This window comes from Acomys minous, assembly GCF_964271855.1.
Source record: "Acomys minous genome assembly, chromosome: 12".
Classification (NCBI taxonomy): Eukaryota; Metazoa; Chordata; class Mammalia; order Rodentia; family Muridae; genus Acomys; species Acomys minous.
This window is the reverse complement of record NC_140493.1, coordinates 12,069,654-12,097,407: the sequence shown is the minus strand read 5'-3', so window position 1 is coordinate 12,097,407 and position 27,754 is coordinate 12,069,654. Positions and strand designations below refer to the sequence as shown.

The following is a 27,754-nucleotide window of genomic DNA, read 5'->3' as shown; positions in this document are numbered from 1 at the left end:
GTCATAAAAAGAAATATCTTCAGTAGGAAGCCCTCAGTGGTGCCAAGGAGCCCATGTAGAAAGCAAGAGTGTTAGGGTCCTGTACATTTAATTTTCATGCCTTCTTTTGTTTCCTCAATCAGGGACAACAGTGGGGAGCAAGCGCAGAAGTGTGGCCCCACTACTTGAGTGTGTAACGGCATGAGGCAATGTCTTAACAGAGATGGCCACTGCTAACGATTAGGACCCTGAAGACAGTTTTAAGGACATTTCAACCAAGCAAAGGGCAAATCAGACATTTCATTTATATTCATAGAATCATGGGTTATTAGTTCTAGAGAAGCTATCGAAAGTGCTGTTAGAAAACATGATGGGGACTAAAGTTTGACTTTTTAATTGAAATGCAAGAGTTGGTGTTTTCCAAGAAACTAATAGTTTTGAAGGAAGAAGAAACGCAGCATGTTGAACGGGCCTTGCTGGCTAGAGCCTATTTTAACCTCCAGTTCCAAGGAGCAAGGATCAGGCAAGCACCATTGTTCAGGCTGGAGAAGCTAGCCTCTTCAGTACTTTTCACTTCTGTGGCCTAACCTTGCCATTGTACCATTAGAGTTACGCTGTGCACACATTTACAGGGCCTAGAGTAAGCAGTATCTTCCTGTGCTGTTCAGTGCTACGCAGCCCTGAAGGTGGGCTGTGTGTTTATCTAGCGTGTGTGATGTGGTGTGCAAAGTCCAGTTGTACCACACACAAAGCACTTCTAGAATGTGCTACATAAACCACTTACCACACAGGCTCATGGCGTTTATTTAGACTACTATAGAAAAGGATCTTAAAATTCAGACTTCAAAAAGGAGAAATGTTCTCCCAACTCTTAGGAGGAAATGGAAAATTATATAGCAGTAAGCAAAACTGGGTGCCTCCCTCGTTTCTTTTAAATTTAAAATCACAGTCACTGAACTCATAATAATACTGCAGATTAAAGGGTGTCCTTGCTACATTTCCACAGTCACACATAGCTTTGCCCAAATCCTTGCTTCGTAACTGCTCCCTCTCTTCCCCTCTGTCTCTCCTTTTCCTCCCATTCTCTATTATTCCTTCTGCTTTCAAATAACTTTTCTGCTGTTGTTCTGTGTATGGAAAAAGCACATGATGTTTGTCTGTTCTTGGCTTCATCCCTTCTTATGACAACCTCCTTTGCATCCATTGCCTAGTGAGTGATGATGTGGCCTTCTTTTCCTCTGCGTGTATTTATGCGCTTTCATTTCTCCATCTGCTGAGAGGCACTAACCGTATCTTGGAAATTATGATTGCCATCTTACTTTGGGTTTTATTTCTGTCAGGAGACAGCATGACCACAGCAACTCTTATAAAGGAAAACATTAATTGGGGCTGGCTTACAGTTCAGAGGTTTAGTTATCGTCATGGTGGGAAGCATGGCAGCATGCAGGCAGACATGGTACTTAGAGAGGAAGCCCAGAGTTCTACATCCGGATCCTCAGGCAGCAGGAAGTGAATGTCACGCTAGACCTGCCTTGAGCATTTGAGAGCTGAGCCCACCCTATAGTGACACACTTCCTCCAACAAGGTCACACCTCCTACTAGTGCCACTCCCTATGGGGCCATGAGATGATTTCTATTAAACTCACCACCATTTCTGTGAGAATTTCCTTCAGGTATATATCCTGGTGTGGTATAGCTGGGTTATACAGTTTAGATTTCTCTTTGGGGGGAGGGGTTGTTTTTATCTATTGTTGTTTTTTGTTGGTGTATTTAGTCTGCTAATTGTTCATTCTACCACTGAACTATCTCTCCAGCCCTTAGCTTTGGAAAGGTCTGGCTGAAAGCTGAAGCTAGCTTTGAACTTGCTATTTTACCCAGGGCCATTTCTCTGCCTCCCTGCGCTGGGACTACAGGCCTGTGCCACCCCGCCCAGCTAATTTTTAGTTTCTAGAGGCATTTTCATACTATTTCCAAGAGTGGCTGGACTAATTTACACTCCTACCAGCATTTTTTTTCTTTGAAAGTTTTACAATAGTCATTCTACAGGGGTGAGATGACAACTCAGCTTCGATTTGTATTTTGTTGATGCCTAACCTGCTTTTGTGTGCTGTTGAGGTAACAAATACACACACACACACACACACACACACACACATATATATATATACATACACACACATACACACACACACACACACACACACATATATATATATACACATACACACACACACACACACACACACACACATATTATAAAAAAAAAATAGCAGAGGCTGGAACTGGAACTGGAACTGAGCTCAGTGGTTAGGCTCTCTGGCTGCTCTTGCAGAGGACCAGAAAAATATGTCCCTTAATTAAAGAAAAAATGTTTTCCCTAGAAATACCATACACATGAATAAAGGAAGATAGAGAAATAGAACTATACAGCTCAACATAAAATAAACAGGGACTATTTGGAACCTAAGTATAAAATCCAGCACTGAGCTAGGACCCAGACGCCTGGTGTGAAGCTTCTGTCTGCTCGGCCATGTTGTCTCTGCCCACGTCCTTCTCTGCAGGGCAGCCGGCACATTTATCACAATAATTCGTTGTATTATGATCTGTGTTCAAAGCCCTAAGTCACATAAATTGATTTAATTTCTTTCAGTAGCATTCCCACCATTCACCAAGATTATGGCTGGAGCTCTCCATAACTGTTTCATGTCTCATGAGCAAAGAAAACAACGGTTCGCTAAGCTTTCCTGACACTGCACAGGGACAACAGAGATTTACCAACCCTGGGATTTTCTTACAGTTAGAAAAAGATAACAATTCATAGCAACATGTTTATTTAAGCACTAGCTAAACTTTCATTTACAAACAAATATTTTCAGGGGGAAAAAAAAACCACAAGACAATAATTCCAAAAGTTATGGCATCACATAAAATTAAACTTGCAGAATTTACAAATTAATGTTCTGAGTAGACAGATAAATTATACATCCTGTAACAAAACCCAATCAAACAGCATTTAGAAATTCATACAGTCATAATGCAAGATAGTCTCTCTTTACAATCCACCTATTTACAGTTTCCCACCACAAACAATAATTCGTAGCTACCAATGTGTGTGAGCACATCATAGCTACCAATGTGTGCGAACACAGTATATTTAAAATATATTTAGCAGCATATAAAAATCAGAGGAAAGAGAAAGGAGCTATTACTATTAAATAAAAAGAAATGAAAAGATAATAATAGAAACAATTCCATAGGAAAATAGATCAAAATATCTTTCTGTTAGGAAATCAACAGCTCACCGTCACAGAACATGTGCCCAACACTAACAACGCAGTAGATCTGTGGCGTTTTACTTCTGAGCACAGAATGTAGCACAACTGAAAGCTTTGGTCAATATGGGTAAACATGAGCATTTTAGCACACACTGTTATCTTTCTTAGTGGACCAATGTCAATTATGAGAACTCGCCAATAATAGTTCCATCATTTCAATATTCTGTTACATTGAAAGATCTTTGACACTTAGAACCCCTTATAGACTGACAAAATTCTTGATGAGCAGGCTACAGTTTGATTAACAGTGCCAATACATGTTTAAATGTGTACATTATGAAGGCATTATTTGAATGAGTTAACAGGTAGGAGTGTTTTATTCTGGGTATGCTTCTGGCTCTCACAAAAGCGGAACGTCTTATAACTCAAATAATTTGAAAGCATCTTTTTATAGCTAGGCACAAAAAAAAATCTAGCCACAGTAAAAGTGTGATTCAAGCAATACATCAGTTCGGGGAAGTATATGTGTTGGTAGGCAACAGCATTACACATACAAGACAGAAGAGTTTTATTAGAGTACACTTTATCTAGCCAATGGATTCAGATATATTTCCAGTTGATTCCATTAGTAATAAGTGCAGGACATCACTTTCGATCAAGAACACAGAGCGTCATCACAGTGTCAGTTTATGCTTGTCCCCGTTCATGTTTAATTACTGGCTGTATCTTCCCCCAGATCGCCTGTGTCAGACATTTGACCATCTTGCAAATTGTGGGCCTTCCAAATTCTCACAGTCCGATCACTACAAAAGAATAAATTTGAAATGGACACATGAACTGATGCACAAATGTCAATAAATAGTTCTCAGAATTTACTTAGAGAAAATTTCTTAAAGGTCTTTAATTAATGCAAGTAAAACACATACACTGTTGCATAAGAAAAGCAAACACAGAGTCCTAGGATGCTTCCTGCCTGCAACTTTTTTACATCACGCAGCTCAGGGGTCCCCCCTTCCAAATCTGCTCTGCTTTGTAACCCCAACCCTGCTGCGTTGTCGCCATTGCAGTTTTTCACCTTATTATTTCTTCTGCTTCTGGCTAGAACGGAAGGTAGGATTTGTGTCTGCTCTGCTTTCTGCTCCCTTCCTAAGAGTCTAGGTGAAGACCCAGCACACAGAAGCCTCATTGTGAGTAATCAGACAAACAAAAAAAGAATTTAGTCAATCCAACTATTCAGAGGAGGGAGAAAACAGATGTTACTACCCTATTCTTACATATTAAATGGAAAAGAAAAGCACAAAGATTGTTAAAAATAATTTGTTCTAAATATAAATAATACCAAATTAACTGCTTTTCTGAAGGCAAAAAAAAAATTCAAATTAGTCATTAATGAATTTTTTTTTAAGTCACCAAGATCTGACAGGAGAGTCCGTAATATGCAGGGCACTAACACAGAAGTAGCCTAACATTTTGAAGCCAGCCTACACTCAAGGATCGTCGTGTAGGTCCAAAACTATAATTCAGACGGTAGGTGTGATGGAGCATCTCTTTTAGGTGGCTGAGACAGAAGGATGATGAGTTCTAAGCCAGCCTGGGCTAAACAGTAAAGTCATGTTAAAAATAAATAAAGAAGAGACTTGATACCCTATGAGCATATACAGGGGGAGGAGGTCCCCCTCAGTCACAGTCATAGGGGAGGGGAGTAAGGAGAAAATGGGAGGGAGGGAGGGAGGGAGGAATAGAAGGATACAAGGGATGGGATAACAACTGAGATGTGATATGAATAAATTAATGAAATATATATTTAGTAAAATATATTTTTTTTAAAATAAATAAATAAAATGAAAAATAAATAAAAGTAAATCGGTCATCTTAAACCAGTTGCTAGGAGGACGACTGCAGTGAGGGAGAGATCCCTTGTGTTCACTGTTTGTAAATACTTATGGCCTACAGTACGTTAAGTCGAAGCACAAGCAACCCACCCAGAGCAAAGCCCCGGCGGGGTAGGGGGGGTGTGAGGGGGGTGTGGGGGGACGACTTACTCGGCTGCAGTGAAGACGTGGGTGGAGTTAGCACACATGGCATTGATGGGGCTCTCGTGACCTCGCATCTCCCCCACTGGCACGAAGGCATCCACGTTCCACAGCTTCAGAATGCCCCCTCTGCAGCCACTGAGCAAAACCGGGTGGCCCGGCACCAGGCCCAGGGCACAGACCCAGTCCTTGTGTGCGTTAGGGACTTGCTGGGAGGGACAAGAGAGAGCGGCACTTAGGAGGACACTTAGGAAGCCAGTGGTCACACCGAGATGGGTCGCAGTACTTTCAGTGACATCAGGAATGCAGAACCTCCTCAAAGTGATGAAAGTCCATGTCTACACACTCAGAGAGCAAGCAATAAATCTACAATTTGCTTCTCAAGGTCCATCACTGTTTTCAGTATCAAGGATACAGCATTAGTAATCTATAGAATCTAAAAGACTCAGAAGACACAGAAAAGTTTTCTCCTCCTTTCTTACCCAAAACATACATAATAAAACAAGTCTGTAAACTAGAAACTGGCGTATGGATTAAGAGAACTGCCTTGTGAAATCATGCACGTACTTTGCTAGAGAATGTAGAAGCCTAAGGAAAATGGGAGTTTATCTGATGCAAGGACTTAAATAATATCATAGGAGCAGATTGTATGTATAAACATATTTATAGTCACAATATAAAAAACCACAAATATCAATATATGACTATAAAAGAGTCTGAAGGAGGTATATGCACCTGCTGTCAAGTGTTTCTATTAATATTTATGCTACTTGCTCCTTTTGTCTTTAGTTGCGGGTTGAAAGCAGGTCTGGTGCTTTGGATTTGAAGATTATTTTGTTTCCCCAGGTCTGCTTGCTGTCTTTTATGAGCAGACTGTCACATACCCCAAATATTGCTAGGTAACTTTGCCTCCAAATAATCCCTGTTTGAGCAATAAAATGGCTAAACACCCGGGCAGGGCAGAAGTGAGGTGAGGGTGGCCAAAGTTCACAGGCTGGGAGGAGAGGAGGATCATGGGAAAGAGAGATGAGGAAGAGACAGTGCAAACAGAAGGAGAGAGTCATCATGAGCAGAGAAGAACCGCATGGCCAGGAGGAATTTACTCTGAGGAGCGCGTGGGTAGAGAGAAGCAGCCCAGATGAAAAGACTAAGCAAGTACTTAGGGAATTATGGATGGGAAGCAGCCCAGAGAGAAATGATTAAAGCAAACAGCATGGGGTGCGGGACTGGGAGGTAATAAGGTAACTCAGGGGATTAATATCTGACTAGCCCCAGGAGGAATAAGGCATGTTAACACTATAGCAGGTGTCTGTGCCTTTTATTGATTGATAGATAGCAGGATAAATACTAATGTAATAATTATATGGATTATTAATAGATACTTATTATCCATTTTCAACAACAGTAGCAGTTGTAATCCCTCCAAATGCATACATGTAGCAAAAAGCAGCTGGGAAGAGCTATATACAATTTTATCTGTTCACTAATATTTTTTTCCCCTTCAGAGCTAGTAGTGAAAGATAGCACTCAGGACCGATACACTGCAGCCCGCTATTATTCTGTAGGAAATGGAAGTCCTGCCTACTGGACTCAAGAAAATGCTCCCAGGACCGGGGAGCCTCCTGACTCCAGAGAGCCTTTGTGCTGCTTGGGACGTATGTACGCTTAAAAATAGTGAACAACTACAACCATCCTCCCTCAAGGTGACTGTAGTTAATAAACAGATCTACACAAAAATTCTACTTCTCCCTAGGAGGTAGTAGTTGAATGTTAACCTTCTCCCGGTTACAACCCTGAGGATAAAGCACATGAAATCTATCTGATATTGAGAGTGTAAAATTTAAGGGGAAGCCCACAGCTTCCATTCCAAATGCCTATACTAACTCTATAAAGATCACTCACTCCTTTAGACTTTGGGCCTGGTTAAATTTGATCTGTGATATTTACATTTATTTGCAGGTTATTTTTTATAATGAAGATTATAAAGTTATTTAAAAATTTTAAAACATCTTTGAGAGAAACCTCCTCCAATTAAACACTAAGAATCTAAACGGAAACCCTGCAAGCTGTTGGGCAGACTCCCGCGTGGTTTGGAAATAGCCGCTTCGCACCGTGCAGAGTTTCTGAATTACCTGCAGGAGACCCTTCTGAGCTAAGTCCCATTTCTTGATGCCATTGTCTCTGGACCCACTGAACAGGTTATCCCCTTGAATGGCCAGTGCCTCTATACCATCATAATGAGGGGGCTCAAAGTTGTGGGTGGGACTGACAGTTCCAAGGGCCCCTTCAGTCACATCGAACATCTGCAAGAGAGAACCAGAAAGGAAGCAGTTACCCCACTCAACTTTTAAAGATTTATTTATGTAAATGAGTGTTCGATCTGTGTGTACACCTACAGGCCAGAAGAGGGCATCAGATCCCAGGATATATGGTTGTGAGCCACCATGTGGTTGCTGCGAATTGAACTCAGGACCTCTGGAAGAGCAGACAGTGCTCTTAAGCGCTGAACGATCTCTCCAGCTGCCTCCATTTGGCTTTTAAATAAGCACCTCCACATGCACATTCATGGGAACACAAATGTGCATCTAAATGACTTGCTCACTGCACTGACTCGGAGCCCTATTTCACACTGACTCTGTTTGCATGTCACATAATCTGCAACCTTCAAGAAAAGCAATTAGATTTTTTTCATGTATGAATAAACAAACAAGACGTTCGAAGCTAAACATGTTATGTATCGATGCATTTGACACTGGAATAAACAAATCATGTTATTCAGTTAAAATTGGGTAGCTTTCGACCCCAGATTCCTTCTCCACCTTCCTAAAGCTACCCTCCAAACCTTTTCACTTTTTCTTGGCTGAGAAAGACGACCTTTGACTGAATAATACAAAAATCAGACAATGGGGCTGTAGCTCAGTTGCTTGGAATGCATGAAGCCCAGCGTCAGGCCCTGGAACTGAATAAACCTGTGCGAAGAAGTAACCTCAATGGAGGGACCGCCTCCCTCAGGGCCCATGGGCATGTCTGTGAAGCATTTTCTTGAGTTACAATTGATGTGGAGGAGCCCGTTCTGAGTGGTACCATCCGCAGGCAGGTGAGCGTGGGCTGTATAAGAAAAGGTAGCTGAGCATGAGCAATGGAGAAAGCCCGCACAAAGCAGTCTTCTGTGGCTGCTACTTCAGTTCCTGTCCTCAGGGTCCTGCCACGAGTTCCTGCCTTGTATTCCCTTGATGTTAGATGGCAACCCGTAATCCAAATAAACCCTTTCTTCCCTGTAGTGATTGTTCTATCTTTTAAAACCCAGCTACATTGTGGGAATATGTTTTTGTCTTAATCCCAGGTGTGGGATATGGGGCTGCTTCAGATTGTCCACAGCTGCCGAGTATGATTGTCTCGAGGTCTAGGAGCGTGGGATGTGTGATTTTTTTTTTTCTAGCTGCAGATGACTTACTTTTGGAATTCTGGGGACTCTAGGGAGTGCTTGTTCCAGCTGCTGCTGGTTCCTGCTGCTGTGTTTGCTATTGCTGGATTGCTGGTTGGAAATACTCTGATGACGAAGATTGGACTGGCCCCAGAGAACTCAATGCCCGTACTCAGTAGAAAGTTGTCTTAAGAGGTCTAGGACCCTTTCCCCTCTAACCATCTTTTCCTCCTACCTAGTGCTGGTGGATTGGAAGGGTTTAGGGTGGAATAAGGGTTGGAAGGGTGGTGGATAAAAAAAGCCAATAAAGCAGACCAAAGAAGGTAGCACCTACACTTCCCCAAGTAAGTTTTGGGCAATGTTTTTTATAATAGCGACAAAGAAGCAAATTAGGACACTGGGTGGATAGGGCTTGTCTATAATCCCTATAGACTGGGAGCTAGAGGCAGGAAGAGTAGGTGCCCAAGGTCATTCTTGACCACAGAGAGAGTTCAAGGCCAGCCTGAACTACGTAACATCCTTTCTCAAAACAAACAAACAAACAAAACAAGCAACCAAATCAGTAGCCATAAATAAAGGAAAAAAAATTTTTAAAGGATTTAAAAAACAGGCATAGAAGACTGGTCGAGAGAAAGTGACCTTACAACGTGCTGAGAATAAGTGACTGCTGAACGATCTCAGCCCTAAGGACATCTAGGTCATATCTCCAATGCTCAAGGAGCATCACAGTGGAGGGGGCAGAGAGAAAGAGACAGAAGATGGGCTGTGTTGTGAAACACTGTCTTCCAGACTTGGCATGGCCCATGGACTCAGGAACTCACAGTAGCTGTGGTTACCTGCAAAAAACCTGCTGAAGAGTGGGGCCTGTCCACACTCCATCATGGCTGGAAGAGGCACTCATGAGACCCCCTTTCCTCCCCAAAGAGCAATTCACAGCTAATACTTGCTGGAGGAGACAGAGTAACTATCCTAAATAGTGTACCCATTGGAGATCATGGTAAATTTTCCATAATCCAGTAAATAATCCCCATCTATTCTCATGCAGAACAAAACCAAAAACCTAATTAATCTCAGTGGTGACAAGGAAAAAGAAAAGAGAAGTGGGACAGAGCTTAGCTTAGTGCATACTTTAAAGCTATCACTCAACAGAATATAATTTAAACTCGGCTAATACATACTTTGATATAATGGTCTTTTGAACCTGTGATGATTAGATCTTGTCCATTGGAGATCTGGTCTACTGTAAGGCACATAACAGGACCCAGGTGTCCAGTTAGCTTTCCTGTAGACTGAAACCTTTAAAGAGAAATAAGATGATGGATGAAAGCATTTCATAGCAAGATGGGTGCTATATTTGTTCATAATACTGTTCATTAATTTTTCTTTAGATTTCAGCCCTTCCTTTTCAAATTCTGGATAGAGTAAATAGAAACGGCCAAACTAAACATCCTATGATAGAAGCTGGGAAATACTTCTATCTTATCCCAAAGCTTAATATAATTTATGAATTAGGCACCAAATTCTGAGAAACTGTGAAGAGATAATCTTAATTCCTCCAAGTAGACTTCAACCTATTAAATACATGAATCCATGAAAGACATGACTGATCATCTCAGACTCAGTTTGTATTTGAACAAAACATTGATATCACTGCTGACAACATTAACCAAGCTACCAGAGGAAGTCGGGTTATTTTATTCTACACATGCACATATTACACACACCACTTGCACACACGTCATGCACATATGTATATCTGTGTGCAACTATGTATATGAGAAAGCTGGAGAGTCATTTCATTAGTCATAACGAAGACTAGACATAACTAGACCAGGTGTCTGACAGATGTAAGGATAAACAATGTCACCTACACCTGATGTTCACAGCTGTTACCCCAACCTTCATTTGAGCTCAAGAACTTTGAGGTCACCCTCACTTTTCCTTTAATATATGCTGTCAGTTGTCAGAGGGTAACGGTGAATATATGTGCAGTCCTATCTCAAAGCAGGCTGCTGGGAAAACAGCAGTGCCTGTAACTTCTAGGATAGTAATAATATGGTTTTTCAAAAACTGTTTTTAGTAGCTTTGTTAAAATAAACTTATATTTAACCCTGCTATTAAAAATAGATTTGTATTAACAAAGCAACTGAAAGAACAGTTTTGTTTAAATCTTATCAAATCATCCTTTTTTTTTTTTTTGACTGGCTGAATACGTACATTGTATTGCTATACACAAAATAAAATACAGCCTGAGATATTTTTAAAATGTGAGCTGGAACGGGCAGTGGTGGCGCACGCCTTTAACCCCAGCACTCCAGCGGCAGAGACAGGTGAGTCTCTGAATTCAAGGCCAGCCTGGTCTACAGCACAAGGCCACTCAGAGAAGCCCTGGCTCGAAAACAAAACAAAACAGCCACCACCACAACAATGAAGTAGAAGGCATGTGTTACCAGTATCTACAGTAAGAGTTGACATCTACAAGGAATACGAAGTTGTACCTTTTAAGGTCCCACATTCGGACAGCGTTTCCAGAGGCCGCGTACAGGAAAGTGCCAGTGGGGTTTAGTGCAATTTGATTGATCTGGCTCTCTCCAGATGGGACAGCGACTGTCCGGCTGCTGCTGCTCGCAGAACATGCTTCTCCGAGAGTAACTTGACCTGAAGATCTGCAAAGTACCAGACAAAGCAGAGTGTTTCCAAAGTGAGCTTGGCTTGCAGCTGTAGACACTGTAGACAACAGCAGGAGCTATGTGTTTGTCCTAGCCACATGTGCGGTGCCTGGCACAGCACCCAACAGGCAGTCGCATAACTGAGAAAATATGGGAGTGGATAAACCAGGGCGATATGCTTTAAATCCCCCCTCCCCTTTTTAAAAATTCTTTTTGTAAATAAATTTATTTACTTTACACACCAATAACATTTTCCTCTCCCTCTTCCCCTCCCCCTTCCCCTCTCCATTTCTCTTCAAAGAAAGGGAAAACTCCCAGGGATATCAATCCCCTTGGCCTATCAAATTGCAGTAGGACTAGAGAGACCTTCTTCTATGGAGACTAGGCAAGGCAGCCCAGTTAGAGACAAGGAACTCAAAGGCAGGCAACAAGGCCAGAGATGGGGCCCTGCTTCTGCTTGAAGGGGTCCCACAGGAAGACCAAACTGCATGTCTGCATATGTGTGGAGGGCCTGGTTCCATCCCATGTGTGTTCTCTGGTGGTGGCTCAGTCTTTTTAACTCCCATGGGCCCAGGCTAGTTGATTCTGTAGGTTTTCCTGTGGTGTCCTTGACGTCTTTGGCTCCATTAACACACACACCCCTCTCAAATTCTTAATGTGTATCTATTTTGCTAGGAACCCCAGGCCCTGAGTTGAAGATGACTAAAATGCCCTTTAAAAATGATTCTACGTACGAGTTTAAAACTCAACAAATAATGAAATGCCACAATGTCAGCTCAATCTATTGCAGTTTGCAGGAGCCCTCTGTTGGCCTGGCTCACTGATACTCATTTTTATCATAGAATTGGTCTCTGAGATTAAGAACACTGGGTGAGGCCATTTAACTATGCTCAGCTTGCTTAACAGACTCTGCACTTTCTTTTTGAAAAGTTACCTATGGTTTACTTACATTTCCTACAATAAATTTATGCAATGAGATGCTTTTAATTCTGAATTTTTCCCCCTATAACATCTAAAATATGAGTTAAAACCAATCCTTCACATTTGACATTTACGAGTAACCTAAACTGCGAACTTCCTAACTGGAGATAGGGTGTTCCTTCTCTACAGAAGGTCACTGCAGCAGTTTCTAGCCAGTGCAGGAAATGGTAACTCAAAAGTGAAAAACTGTCGCTTGGCAGTTAGCGACCTCTACTGCTAGAAACCAGTTCAGTGCTTCCTGATTTACTCAGTTCACTTCAGTCCTGATAGGAAAAAGGAGGTGTGAATAATATTATAACCAAAATAATAATTGTTTTGTGGTTTTAAGACATTTATAACAACACACACTGAGAAAAGACTCATGCCCGGACAGTCTAACACTACTTGTGGTTATAACGCCTGTGCATCCTAAAACACACCTGGTGCTTCAGGGTTAGTTAAAGATGGTAATACTTCCTTACTGCCAACAAAAGTCATTTCAAAGGACTGATGCTTATTTAAAATCACATAATTCCTTAAAGTAGTAAATAGTGTGCTCAAGCATTGCCTCAGCATTTGGGAAAGGGGAAATATGAAATCCGCACTCAGTAACAGATTAATCCAGTCTGCCTTTTCCTTTCCACACTCCATTCTTTGTTGTGTTCAGCTTTTGCCTCCTTATTTTCTCTGAACATTTATGTTGAACACTTAAGTGCCCTCTGAGAAGTAGGTAGGTGTTTTTAAGAAAACTAAGATATGTAAACAGCCCTATATTTCCTTATACTTTGTTTTAAAAAAAAATCAAACAACTATTCACTCTTTGTGTCATTCTTAACATACTTACGTTAGTGTTCGGATGCACTTGGCTGACTCTCTGATGTCCCACACCTTAATATAAGATGTTGACACTGTGAAGACCAGGCTTGTATAGTTACAGTATTTTACAGACACAACGTTGTTAGGGTGAACCCCGAGCGACATAATCTCTTGTCCGGTCACAAGATTCCATACTTTACAAGTACGATCTAAAACAAAGAAAAGCAGAAGGAAAGCTGTTGATCGGGCTGCTTTACGCTCTCCTAAACAAGGTCCCACCATGGGACTAGAAGCGCAAAGGGGGATGGTGCGCTCCTAGCATCCTGCACCAGGCATCATGGTACACCCTTGAGTGCCTGTGGCAATCTCAGAGGCAAGGGAGGAGAAGAGGATGAAACAAAAGTCAGGGAGGTTTGCCAGCTGCCTTCTTGCTTTCGTTTCATCTAATGCGGCACAGGAGCCATGGGTGCAGGATTGGGGGTCTCTAAATCTGGCTCGAGTTGCTAGCTAAACTAACACAGGAGAAGCGTTTTACTCCCTTGAGTGTCTTCATCTGTGACAAGAGGCAGCAGGATGTACCTCACGGGAGCTATCGTGCTAATGCACGTTTGTGCCATGCCTCACAGTCTCTGGCATGTTAATAGGAAATGGTGGTTGCATCTACCTTTTTCACCACATTGTATATATTAATGGTCTTTTATAAATGTGTATTTCAAAATCTAAAATGTGGTATGTGGTATCAGTCACTGAAGAAAGATGCAGTTTATATTTTATGCAATTTAGGTACTAAACCACCATATCAAATTCACTGAAATTAAGTAGCCTTTAATGATCCGTTTAAAAGCTATTTCTAAATATATACATATGAGCATTAGATGATTACCAGCACCTTTAAAAAATTTTTACTTTACAGTCTATGTATGTGTTTGTGTGTGTGTGTGTGTGTGTGTGTGTGTATGTTTATGTGGAGGTATGTGCACATGGGTGCAGGTGTGTGTGAAGGCCAGAAGGGGGTGCCAGATTCTTTTAAACTGGAGTTACAGGCAGCATGTGCTGCACCGCATGGGCACTGGGAACGACTGAAATCCGACAGAGGAGCACCGCCCAGTCTTAAGCACTGATCATCTCTCCAGCCGTGGCTAGCACCTTTTGATCCAGTGAAGAGGAGATCATCAGTAGAATCCACACAGAGCACAGCTTTTGTGTGCCCCTCAGCTATGTGAACACACTGAAGTGAAGACGGTCTGATTCCTTTGGAGGCAGGAAATGGGTTGATTATGCCCCTGAGGTGGGGGGGAAAAAGATTGATTTTAGTATCTCTATTATTAAAGTAGGTTTACTTTCTTCCCCCATGCTTTCTTAAAGAGCCCTTAGAAGTAATTATTAATAACATCCGGACTGTTCCCTTGATTCTTTTAGTCAAAGGGAAGTTGATACTGTGAGAAACAACAGCGGTGGAGTACTTCAGCTAACCGGGTGTCCACTAGCAACTAATTCTGCAAGCAGTAAGAACGATGGTTTTCTTATGAACCTGGATTTTCTTATGAACCAGTTCATCCTTCCTTGTTATGACCAACAAGGAAGCCGAGATGATGAGTGAGGAAAAGCCATGGCTTCATGTCAGGCAGAATGGAATCCTATGCCTAAAGAGAATATGCCGGGGAAAGTGTGACACGTAAGACCTAAGCTACACAGAAAGCAGTGCTCAAAGAAAAATGGGGGTAAAAAATACAGAACTACAGAATGGAAACAAACTTAAGGAAAGATGATTTTTTTTTAAGCATCAGCAAACTTAAAGGGGTGAAAAAAAGCCTTTGATAATCTCAAAGATTTTTAAAGTGAAAGATGTAAGTGGTCATTAAGCTCTTTGGAGCTGCTTTTCAGATGCTATTTCTTAAACACCTAGTCTAGCAGGTGGGCCATGCTCCAGAGACTAAAAAGGTTACCATAACAGTGCGAATTCTAATGAGTGTCAGGAAGAGTAAAGATGAGAAAAACCAAGACAGAATGCATCAGTCAAATGCATTCTTAATTTTTCTTCTGGCTGTGAGCTGCAACAGCAAATGTTTCTGCTTTTAATTATTAGCATTATTATTCATAATTCTCCGAAGGAAAATTCCATTGAAGAAAAAAAAAAGAGCATTGCCAATACTCCTAGAAATCAAAGATTTTAAAACGGGATAAAACCACCTCAGACATTAACTTCTTGCTGAGTCCTCACATGGAAAAATATTGGATAAATCATAAACACCTCTAAAAGTACATGTTGGTCAGTAAGACATAACATGGGCTTCCCAGCCTCATGGGGTGCTCCCTGTAGTGTCATCAGACACTGAACAAGGTATGCAACGTGCACATTTCCTGTTCACACCAATGAACTCTGAATACTAAGTCTGTCAGAGAAAAAGGGATCTAAATATGAAACCGGTGTACTAAAGCAGCTGTCCCAGGGCAAAGAGTCCGTTGGCATTTGCCCAATCTTTCCCTGGCCCTAATAACTGAAATGGATTGGCAAATACGGTGCTGCCTGGTGGGGGTGGGGGTAGGGGGCAGGGGGGGTAAGGTGGTAAGGGCATAAGGTGGCATCACCCAAACAAGAAGTCAGTTATGTGTGGCCGTAACAGAATTGTTGGGTAAAATGTACACCCAGATCTATAACCAAAAAGCGAAGAGCGTGATGCGAGAGAAAACCAGGACTAACTTCCAGAGAGAGGGCTGTACCTGTTGACTACAAGATAAAATCTTAGCTGCTTGTAGCTCCTCTACCTAAATTGCCAATGGTTTGTTCACAGAAGTCATCAGCTTAGGAAGATGTGCCAAGGTATCTACATCCTGCTTTGGCCACATCAGGAGAGGGCTTTTAGCTCTAGATGCTGTGTTCTTAAGAACACGGAATACTGGAATCTTTCCAACTTAGGGAAAAAAAAATTAGAACTGTCAAGATGATAAAAGTACAGACACTGGAGAAAGGACATGGTCATGAATTTTAAAAAGGTAAATACTTAGAGAGTTGTCACATATAACAAAAAAAAGGTACTAAATTTATTCTCATATAGCTAAAGAAGCCTAGCCAAAAAAAAAAAAAAAGACAAAAAAACCAACAACAACCATGGGTAGAAATGTAAAGGAGGTAAACAGGCTTATTTAAAAAAAAAAGTAAGGTCTTGTTACACTGTAGTTCTTTTTTGTTTTTGTTTTTGTTTTTTTAATTTGGAATTAAAGTAATCCCATGTCACTAAAAGGGACCCTTAAAATTATCTTTGGGTGTACAAAGACAAGAATATATATATATATTCCAATTTATCTGCCTGAGTGCAAAATTTTAGATCGAAATTAATAGCAAATAGCTTGTTTATATGAATTTAAACAAATTAAACTAAAATGGGAGAAATGCTACTCTCAAATGTGTGAGCACCATTAGGTTTACAGACATTGCTTCAAGTTTCCAAGAGGTATTCTTCTTCTGTAAAGGCTACTGAACTGTACACCTGGACAAGAAGTAATTAATGAAACTATGCTAGCAGTGTAAGAACTGTTTGCGACTCAACGACACAAATCATCCTCAGGACACAACTGCACAGTAAAATCACTTAGGTGACCAACCCTGTGTCTCCAGACTCCCTTCCCATGGGACCAGCTGTGGCTCCTAGTATGGTATCCAGCAATAGGGCAACATACTCGGCACAGCTAACTTCCTGGAAAGCAGGAGGCTTCTGTTATTTTTACATGGGCTTTGTGTGTGGCATGCATATTTGTATGCATGTTCCCATCTGTGTGGGCCCATGTGAGTGGGGGCAGGTGCAAGTGCACACTATGTGAACAGGCCTAAGGCTGCGTTCAGGTGTCTCCCTGAGGTATTTTCTACCTCTTATGTTGAGGCAGGTCTCTCACCATTTCAGCTACAGCAATAGGTCACCTTGCCCCAGGCATCTCTGTCCCTGCTCCCCGAGTGCTGCCGGGGCAGGGTGTGGGTTCTGCAGACCCAAACTCTAGGCTTTACATGTCTGTCTCAAGCACCTTACCCTCTGAGGCAGCACCCCAGCCTGTCCTGTTGTATTTAATACCACTGGTTAGTCAGTGTTCAGAAGAAAAGTAATCTCAACATTAAAAATTAAAACTATTCCAAGTATTCACTAGGTAAATTAAAGTGTTCTAAAATCATTCAGCATATTAGAGTTGTTAATGTTTTACAACAATTACCCCATACCACTAAAGATGATGGAGAAATATGGGCACTAACAGTACACATATAAGGTATTTTATTGTATTCTAATTAATCTGTTCACATTCTGAAATGTAAAAATGACCTTTAAAATATTTCATTCAGTTAGATCTTTATGCAAATTTGTACAAGAAAGCTGATCTGTGTCAAAAAAAAAAATCAATTCTTTTTGTTCCATGCATACCAGTAAAGCCTTAACACTGTGAGAATAATTTCTCCTCCCTTCCCCTGCCTACCTTCTGGAAGATCTGCTGATGTTCAGAAAAATGCCCATAAGACAAGGGAAACAAGAGGAAAGAGGGAGGAGGCACACGGGTAAGCATGGAACGAGGGAACAAGAGAGAAAAAGGAGAAGAAATTAAGTCTCTCCTCAAATCCATAACGTGAAAAAGATGTGACGCTATTATTTTTAAAACCTCACATATCCATTTAAAATTTTCAAATGATAAGTTCCTTTACTTTTTGCTCTTAGTTTGTCATGATCGTATCCTTTTTCTATTCTAGGATGCTGCTATGAAATAAACTTCTTACTTTTCAAATTGCTAAAACCAAAAACAACAACAAAAAATGATCCCCTAGACTTAGAAGCAGCAGAAATGCTTAACCTGAAGACTCAAGCCCTTCTGACATTGGTATTGGTGAAAAATGATGATCGTTTACAGGAAAAACATTAAGTCTACAGGCAGCAACAAACACACTTCCCAAGTTTTCATAACAAGTGTTTGCTACTTCTTTACAGGATAAACTCACACGGCACATCAAAATTAATGTTTTAAAATATTAGTGCACTCACACGGCTTACAACGAGTTATACATGCAAGGAAAAACCTGAGACTCGCTTAGGATTTCTGGGAGGCGTTTAGGCTGTCAGTGGAATGAAAGGACGCAGGAAAGAGAGGAAGAAAGTACCTGTGTACCTCCGACAAAGAGGAGTCACTGTCATCAGACCTACAGCGAAAGAGTTAGAGTCGTGAGGAAGAGAACAGATGTCAGAACAGGCAAAGACACACTGACGACAGACTGGAAATCAACAGTGTGGATAACAGAATTTTGTAAACACTTCCCCTGCAGTCTCTGTTTTTCTACTTGCACTGGAAATCAGCAAATTTAAAGTATAGTTAAATTCTACCAAAAAAAAAAAAAAAAGAGTCTTTGTTTTCTACCAAGTTTAGGGGCAAAAACTGTGCACCTAGTACTGGCCCATAGACTCTACCTTCACCTCTAAAACTCAGGCCCCGGCAAGGAAAATACCAAGTACATGAACCGCATCACTGCAGGCTTAACTTGATGACTATCTTTAAAAAAAAAAAATTCTGTAGTTACTACTTTAGTAGATTCTAATGTGGAAGTCTGACAAGTTCTCGGCTGTTAGGGGTCGTGTAGAATTCTGGGGGAGAATGTGAAAGGTCGTGGTGACAGACACATAACATGTGAAGAACCGCACCGTGAGGTCTGCATGCCATCGATGAAATATGAGCCTCTCAACAGGAGCCCCCAAAAAAGGAATACAAAAAGGAAGGGAATTTTTTTTTCAACATGTAAGTTCAGTGGACTCAACATATTACTCATAGGGATAATAGCAGTAAAATTATTGCAATCCATAAAACATATTAAGTAACAAAATAATAAGCTATGATGAGATTATCAAGGGTGACAGAAAGAAAATTGAGACAGGTACCTCAGACTGTTCTGAAATTCACTATGTAGCCCAATCTGGCCTTGGACACTTCAGGGTTTCTAGTGCTGGGCTGCACTTGTGAGCCACCACACCCAGCTTGTGACAGAAGGTTTAATAACTACCGTGAATGCAAAGTATTCGAAGCTTAGCAACTGGTCACATATTAGTGAAAACAGACTTCTGCCATCACTAACACTAATTTCCTATCTTCCTCAACTGAAGAATGCCTTAATAACATTCAGGGCTGTTTTGTTCAAGAGCACAGAATACACATTTCTAAATCAGTTTAAAGGGCATGTTAGCTACTTAATATATATATATATATATTTTATAAACTATAAGGAATATATGAATAACTGATTTATGAATTGAGCAGATTAAAAATGATTTCCAAACGATGAGTGTAATTACATTTATAGAGCCATTTAATAGAACCTAAGCACACTAGGCAGATCTTTTAAATGGCATCCTATAAATTTCAGAGATGTCACATGCGGGGAGATAACAGCACAGGGAACTAACAGCTGAAGCAGGGAGGGGATGTCAAGGGCATACACTCACAAAGCTATTATTAAAATTCCAAGCAGACAAGCCAGGGCTCAAGACGACACTATGGCGGTCATATTAATACTGAACTTTTAAAGAAAAAAAAAAAGTTCTGGCTTAACATAGGATACCTTTTCACTTCTGTGGTAGTGAAAATGATATTTTTCCACATCCTGGCCTCTCCCCACAATGCCCTTCCAGTCCCACGTCCTCCATCCATATGGGCTGTATTTTATTCTGATAACACAGTGACTGGAGATCGTGGTAGACTTATCTAGAACACCAAATTATAGGAACCAGTGCTCTCTGGGAGTGGTCCACCAATGGTAAAGCATTCACCATGTTTCAATATGGTCCTACTGGGTTAGACAGTTTTGTGAGTTTATAGAAGCTGAAAACTCCAAAGATGTTTTAACATCAAATGCTCGAGAAATTTTAAGTTCTGATTTTCTTGTGCAAGGATAGACAAGTTAAGATCGGAAGGCACGGCCGTGCATATTTACTGCAGGGAGCCGTGGTCAGCAGGGAAATAGCTTCAGGTTGGCCACGTTGGTCCCTTTCCATTTAATAAAGACAAAAATATGGCAAGAGTTTATTTACTATTCAGACTCCACCTCCCAAACAGAGAGGGCGAAAGGTCCGCGCAGACTGTTCTGGGGGTGCGGAGTCTGGGGTGAGAGGCCAGGCCTCTCTTCCACGACTTACTTATCCTGCTGAACTGACGTGTTTCCCTGAGAAACAGTAAGGCGATTAAACACATTCAGATCGTTACTGGGCCGGCTTGGTGGGGAGGAAGGAGGTGAGAGGCTAACCTCGGAAGCGCCAGAATCTGAGCTACGAGAAAAAAGAACATTAAACAGGTGGCTTTAGTTGGTTAGGCTTTGTTAGGAAAGTTCTAGAAACAACCTTTTTAAAAGTTTTTTTTAATGATAGAATTCCTTCTTTTCGTCCTCTCTTCCTTTTTTTTTTTTAAATAAGATTTATGCTTTCTGAACATGACAGAAAACGATTTATTTTTAAAACTAGAGTTTGTCACATTGGCCACAAGATGGCAGTGTAGATAGAGAAGACTCCTACTGAGAGTCAAAATCCACATCTACAAGGCAAGCCCAATTTAAATATAAATCTAGCTAGAATTGAGAGCAAGATGCTCACTGTCCAGGTCAAGAAGCTGCCCCAAAGGGCTCAAGAACAATTTGCCCAATCAGTTGACTTCCTAGTTTATTTTCTCTAGTTTGCCATTTCTCAGTGATTCCTGAGACACTGGATTCAATTTTTTAAAAAGGCAAATTACTTCTTTAAAACTATAGAAAGGATGAATAGATAGCACGCATGCCAATCAAGTAGCTCCACCAATGGTAAACGTAGAAAAAGAAAACGTGTAAGTTATTTCCTGGTACAAGGGAAGAGAGTGGCAGTGTAAGATTGTCCTCTGAGGGACAGAAACTATAGGAACATATCTTTATGTTGAACAAAAGAATACAGTGATGTTTACTGGTATTCAAATGGAGATGGGCCCAGATGCCCTCTACCATAGCCCCACCTGCCCCGTATAGCACTTTGTATAAACGCAGAGGTAGGGTGGTAGCAAAAGTTGAGGTGTTTTACATAATGATTTAATTCACTCAACTTCTGCATGTCACGGCGGCCGGAAACCCTTATAAGACATAAAAGAAGTGACTGAGGATGACAGCAACAATCCAGATGTGAGAAGAAGCAAGGAAATGACCGAATGCCACGCCTTATCGTTAACACAGAGTCCGTGGCCACTCAAGGCGGGGGTGGGGTGGGCAGGAGGCGGGGCGCGAGGCTAAGCCAATTTTAAATGATAGGCGGGATTCATTTTGGGATTTTTAATGGAAGATCATTTGAAATATAAGCTTGATAACTTTTAGTCCAAACGCTTAGTAATGTTTTCAGGGACATAGGAAAATAACCGAAGAAAACGTTAGTGACGTGAACAGGGAGACAGGAGCTCAAGTCATATGAAAGGATGAGTGTGAGAGACCAGAAAGCCGGAAGACCGCTTAGCCAAGCCAAGAGTTCACTTAAGAGTCTGCAAAACCAGGCAAAAGCACACGGGCAGCAATGCGCAGGCGCCTTTCGGCAGGCGCTGCTGCAGGGGACTTTTAAGCCACCTCAAAGATGGATGGCATTGGGGACTTACTGTTTGTGCTCCTTGGCCTTTGGCTTTTCGGCTTTCTCATACGCCTTCCTCCTTGTTACAGGGGAAGGTTCGGGGATTTTTTTTTCTGATAGAGATGGCTGTCTGGAACTAAAATAGGAAAAAAAAATTGATTATTTTTGTTTATGTATTTATTTTTACTTTAAATATTTTTAATATCTTTAAATTTTAAAAACCTCGACAGGCAATCTGACATAAACGTTCTAAATTTATTTCTTGGGGGGAAAAAAAAACAAGAATAGGAAAATAATACATGACTTGTTTCTTTTTTGTTGTTGTTGATAGAAGCTCAGGAATCACACATTTTAAACTTAGCAGTTTCACTAATGATGTGCCAGTCTGAATCTTTTAATGTAAACACAAATCATACTGACAAATAAACAGAATAAATATCTTAAGTACCCAATTTTTATCAGAAATTGGTTATCGGAGGGAAAATTATCTTAAAAGTTTTGCAAGAAGAAAACTACTAGAGTATGAGAAATAAAACAATTTTAAAAGAAAACATTAAAATGTGGTTATAAAATAGCAATATAAAAGTCACACAAAACCAATAAGGACAGTTATTTTTACTGAACTAGGTTTAGACATCAGTTAGGAAATTTGTATATTTTAGTACTAAAATGTTCTTGTCACTAACTTTAGCTGGTAAAAACTAGGTGTGGCAGCTCAAGCTCATAATCTCAGCACTTAAGAGACTGGGGCCAGAGGTAGTTTTAGTAAAGACTGAACTCAACACCCACAAGGAACGCCAAATTAAAATTAGACAGCTTAACGTTTAAGGCAAACTTATCACTTTACAGGTAGAGCAGTAGACCAAACAGTCTTGAGAGCAATTGGTCTAGTCAGTTTATTTTTAAATTATTTATTTTCTCCAGCTCAATTATTCCTGAGGAGGTGGGTTCAGTAGAAGTGGGGAATTATATTGCTGGATTCTGGGCTACATAGTGAGTTTTTTTTTTAGGCCAACTTGGGGTGCAATGAATGAAACTCTATGTCAAAACCCCTTTTAAAATAAAACAAAATGGAAAACAATGGAGTGGTTGCTGAATAAATGAAACTTAAAGGCTGTGAGTATTGTGAATGTAATGATGAATATTCCTAGTCTCAGCGACTTAGACCAATAAGAAGAAAACAGGGAATGGGTTTGCATAGTTGATATTCAAAAGTGAAAACTAAATATCACTAAATTTCATGTGCCCGAAGAAAGCATATTTTAGCAGTTTTGCATTCTATACAATGATAAGGAAATGAAAATGGTACAGTAACAGCTATGGGTGCTCCTGTACCAAGTGTATGGAAAAGCTTAAATTGTTAGAACCTGGGCCTGACAGGGTGCTACAGGCATGAAATCTTAGCACTCAGGAGGCGGAGGCATTAGCCTCGGCTGCATAGTTTGATGACAGCCTGGGCTCCGAGAGACTGCCTCAAACAAGAAAAGAAAAAAAAAGTGTTAGGAATTATCAATTCAGCTTTCTAAGTTCATGAAAACTTAGAGGCAAATCGTATGAAGAGGCAGGAAAAAAAAAGACATTTTCCATAATCTGTCATAAAGAATACATTTGTAAATAGATATATTACCTGAATGGGGATTCCAGGCCACAGACTTAGTCTTGACGTTGCTAAAGTGTCTGCCATGAGGCAGACTACACGCTGAGCACAGGTGAGTCCCTAGCAATCCCTTACCTGGGTCACTGCCCACCTCCTATCACCGCACTGAAGCCAAGGCTACACTGGTTAGCAACATCAATATGAATTATATAAGCTCATCAAGCACATGCAAGAAAATTCTGTCATTAAAATTAATTCTGTAACTAAAGGTAGGAGGTGGGACTGCTGAACGGAAGAGGGTAGAAATGCCTCCGTGAAATAAAGAATATTACAGAAAACAGACACTCACAGGTAGCAAGTTTATTACTTTGTATTATTTGTAGAGTTGTATGTTGCATGCTGCTTTAGGGCAATATTTATCATATATGTGAACTCATTTCAGAAATGATTTGCTAGATTATACATAAGAGTTAGTTGCAAAAACATCATTAAAAATCATTCTGAGTAAGATATGTGGGTAAGAGCACTTGCTGCTCTTTCAAAGGACCCAGGTTCGATTCCCAGCACCCACAATGTGGCTTACATCAATCTGTAACTATAGTTCTAGAATATCAGACATACTTTTCTGACCTCCACAGGCATGAGGCACACATGTACAAAATACTCATACATGTAAATAATAAATGAAAATGTAAAAAAGAATTGTTTAAAAGGGAAATACAGTTCTAATTTTAATGTAACTACCCCTCCACACACACTCACACACTCACATTCACACACTTATACACACACTCACATGTGCACTTTCCTGCTACCCCCTACAGACTCATGCACACACACTCTCTCTCACACACACACACTGACACACATATTCACACACACACACACATGCACTGTCCTGCACACTAACAAAAGCAGGGAGAGTGAACATATACTCTTTGCTATGTGGCAAAAGGCTTTGTTGTTACAGCTGTTGAGCAGAGATTTCCTTCTTCAGCGCCTCACTGACAATAAAGAATACTTTGTGCTGGCATTCTCCCCAGACACACAAGGTAAAGAGTTCAGAAAGGCGGGAGTGGCCTGCTCATCTTTAATCTCAGCACTTGGGAGCCAGAGGCCAGCCTGCTCTACATAGCAAATTCCATGCCATTCAGGGATACAGAGTGAGGCCCTGTTTAGAAGAAGAAGAAGAAGAAGAAGAAGAAGAAGAAGAAGAAGAAGAAGAAGAAGAAGAAGAAGAAGAAGAAGAAGAAGAATCTAAAATAAAATAGGAAAAACATTTTTTTCCTTAAAGGGACTGGCAACAATTTACTGTCCTACCGGAGTGCTAGGAGTAGACTGTAAATAATTTAGAGCAAATTTGAGCCTTCAAAGCCATCTGTAGACATGTATTTTACTTATATCGCTTTAACTCAATGCAAGTGTTTCTAAATTGTGCCTATAATCATTACGCAGAAAACTACGAGCCCTTAACATTATCCCTAAAACCTAAGAGATTAAACAAAGCAAATCAAAAAAAGAACATTTAACTTTAAATTATTTTGACCATCCAAAACCTTAGGGTTGCGCTGGAGAGGGTGCTCTCTGGGTAAAGCGCTGACTGCACAAACATGGTGAGCAGAAGCTGCACACCTAGAGCCTACATAAAAATCAGGTGAACACGCCCCCTCCACCCCACCCCACCCCACCCCACCCCACCCCACCCCATAACCCCAGCCCAAGGCAGGCAGAGGAAGGGAATTCCAGGAACAAGCTTGCTGGCCTAGAGATGGACCATACCTCACCATGTACACTGAGAATGCTGAGCATGACATGTAACTTCACACACACACACACATACACACACACACACACACACACACACACACACACCCTTAAACATACACAAACAAAAATTAGGGTCAACAATACCTAACAGAAATGACTTTGAAAATTGGAGAGTGTTTTGTTTAACAGAAATAATTAGCAACATGCGTATTAATAAACACAACAAAAAGCCAAAAAGAAACAGAGTTAGTGTAGCTGGGCCAGACTTACATGCTGCCTATCTTAGAAGGTAAGCCAGGCGGGGGGAGGAGCTCTTTGTCCCTAGCAGAAGTACCACTGGTCTCTGCGCTTGTTCCAACCTCTTGCCCTTCTGCAACAGGTGTAAGAGGGCCAGGCAAGGAGGCATCTCCTGCACTAGTGTCTGAGGCTAGCTCACTGCTGTCAGCATACAGCAGTTCCATCTGAGTGGTGGTCCTCCTTCGAGCCTAGTTAAAGAATGGAAAGAGGAGCAATCAGAAGCACACTTCATTGTGAAACAGATTTAAAAAGGAAAAAAAAAACACAAAACCTTTAGCACATCTTTTCTTTGCAGGTGTGTCAAAGACACAGCATGTGTGGTGGTGACAAGGCAGAGAGTTATAGCCAGATAAGACCTTCCCAGGCCACGATAACATTTGGATTGCATTTGGGCAGCATTTGGATTGCACACTTGTGGCAGGGACAGGTCTAAATTATTGTTATGTGAGCTGTGGAGAGGTTACTTGTTCCCAGGTGAGAGTGTGAAAGCACAGGGATGCTCTGCACCTGCCCGTGGGAACAGGGATGCTCTGCACCTGCCCATGGGAACAGGGATGCTCTGCACCTGCCTGTGGGCACAGGGATGCTCTGCACCTGCCCATGGGAACAGGGATGCTCTGCACCTGCCCATGGGAACAGGGATGCTCTGCACCTGCCTGTGGGCACAGGGAATGCTCTGCACCTGCCTGTGGAAACAGAAGTGAAAGCTGCAAAGTCAGACATCTGACCAGCCCCTTCCTCATGTCACTGCTTTTAAAAAGGGGGAGAAAGGAGTGAATAAAGGCACCAGGAAGGAATTATGCCAAAGGAAAATCCATTGCTCTAGAGTTCAACTAAACTGTAATGCTGCCCATCTTTAAACTTTCTTACTACAAATTTTTAAATTTCTACTTTCAGAAGTTTTTTTTTTCTCCTACCGATCACCTAAATAGTGAGTGTATTCTATCCACTGGGAAATTCACTCTGTTGTATTTAACTTTTTATTCTACGTCATTAGCATGGTACCATCAAGGCTCCTTATTAAAAATCATAGGAAGCCTTCATTATTCAAAGGAATGGGACCTCTGTTGCATCTCCATAGTTCAAACGTAGCCCTTTAGAATTCTAAGATAAAGCCCTGTGGACACATTTTCCCCCTCTTGGTTCTTCCCAGAGCAAAGGTTGCTGGGGCAGAGAACACCTCTCCCCAGCTGCTTCCTAACCACAGTGCTTTCAGACCAGTTTGTGGCCATCATGTCTTAAGGCTCTTGGGCATCTTACATAGAATTTGCCTGAGTAGGTTTTCACAGAGCCTAGAAAATGAAAATTACCTTACCAGATTCCCCTCTCTGCTAACCCTGGATCCAACCGCAATGGAATGTTTGAGTTTTGGTAGCCTGACTGATCATTCAGAACAAATTACAAACTGTATACTGAAAAGCCAGTAATCAAAAGACCATACAAGAATCTAAAGACGCATGTTCATTATCCTCACAATGTTTTAGAAGTAAAGAAATTTTACAATGAAGAATCTATATCTAATTAAGATTTATCATGAGGGAAAATGGAGGCTTTCATAGCCTTGGGCTCATATTCCTAGAAAAAAAAAAGCCAACACTTAATGGTCTTTATCGCTCCTGACTTCCTCTCCCATGCCCTGTGGGAGAGCCAAATTACCCAACTACATTATTTGATTAACTTTGGTGGTCCTTAAAACTACCTTGTCCATTTGTACAGCATTGATTTTCAAGACTTGATTTTATGCACTTATTCAAGGTACTGCAAGTGTTCTTTGTTTTCCACTGGCATAATGCGTTAGCTAATTCATCTAATATCAAATACAGCCATACTTGTGACCCCTACACATTTAAAAATGAGTGTCATCTACTTTTTAAGTCCCTATAAATATGCATTCCAGCTCCTAAATTATTATTTTAGATATTCTAAAAATACTTAATAAGGGAGAAACAATTAAAAAAAAACAGAACGCTAGAATTTCACAAATGTCTTGTCAGTTTAAATGATTTATTGTGTACACCACTGTAGAGCCTACTACTGAACTAACCAATGGCTTAAAAATCCACTTCCACATTACACTTTATCAAGTATAAATAGTATAAAAATCTTGTAAAGCTTGAAGTTTCAGCTGAGGAGATTTTCAAAATATTTTTTTCAATTATTACTTTTAGAGAATAAAAATCAATTTATTATTTCTATTGTACTTTCATTTCTATCTCATAATCTTATTCAATCACTTTAGTTATTTAATGATCTCATTTCAAGTAAGAGGATTTGAGAAAAAGCCTGCCCACTGCCCCTCTACGTGAGGGGCTGAGGCTGAAGCCTGTCAGTTTAGTGGTGAAAGAGAGAAGA

The 27,754-nt window shown here is 40.8% G+C and overlaps 1 protein-coding gene across 21 annotated transcripts in view; it reads right to left on the bottom strand.

Annotated features, from left to right (window-relative positions):
- Positions 1 to 2,793: 2,793 nt before the first annotated feature.
- The window catches only part of KIF21A (kinesin family member 21A), a 122,473-nt gene continuing 97,512 nt past the window's right edge, over positions 2,794 to 27,754 (bottom strand). For 5 of the 21 annotated variants that reach the window (XM_084802897.1, XM_084802900.1, XM_084802902.1 and 2 more), the window contains 12 exons: positions 25,376 to 25,590; positions 21,770 to 21,877; positions 20,308 to 20,436; positions 18,288 to 18,326; positions 17,615 to 17,629; positions 14,303 to 14,439; positions 13,185 to 13,365; positions 11,210 to 11,377; positions 9,890 to 10,007; positions 7,420 to 7,590; positions 5,297 to 5,496; positions 2,794 to 4,057 (listed from right to left, as the gene is read on the bottom strand). In XM_084802897.1, coding sequence (XP_084659023.1) covers positions 3,964 to 4,057; positions 5,297 to 5,496; positions 7,420 to 7,590; positions 9,890 to 10,007; positions 11,210 to 11,377; positions 13,185 to 13,365; positions 14,303 to 14,439; positions 17,615 to 17,629; positions 18,288 to 18,326; positions 20,308 to 20,436; positions 21,770 to 21,877; positions 25,376 to 25,590 — 1,575 coding nt within the window. In that variant the 3' untranslated portion in view covers positions 2,794 to 3,963. The remainder of the gene's footprint in view (positions 4,058 to 5,296; positions 5,497 to 7,419; positions 7,591 to 9,889; positions 10,008 to 11,209; positions 11,378 to 13,184; positions 13,366 to 14,302; positions 14,440 to 17,614; positions 17,630 to 18,287; positions 18,327 to 20,307; positions 20,437 to 21,769; positions 21,878 to 25,375; positions 25,591 to 27,754) is intronic. The other 16 variants (XM_084802886.1, XM_084802901.1, XM_084802898.1 and 13 more) reach the window with 8 other exon arrangements.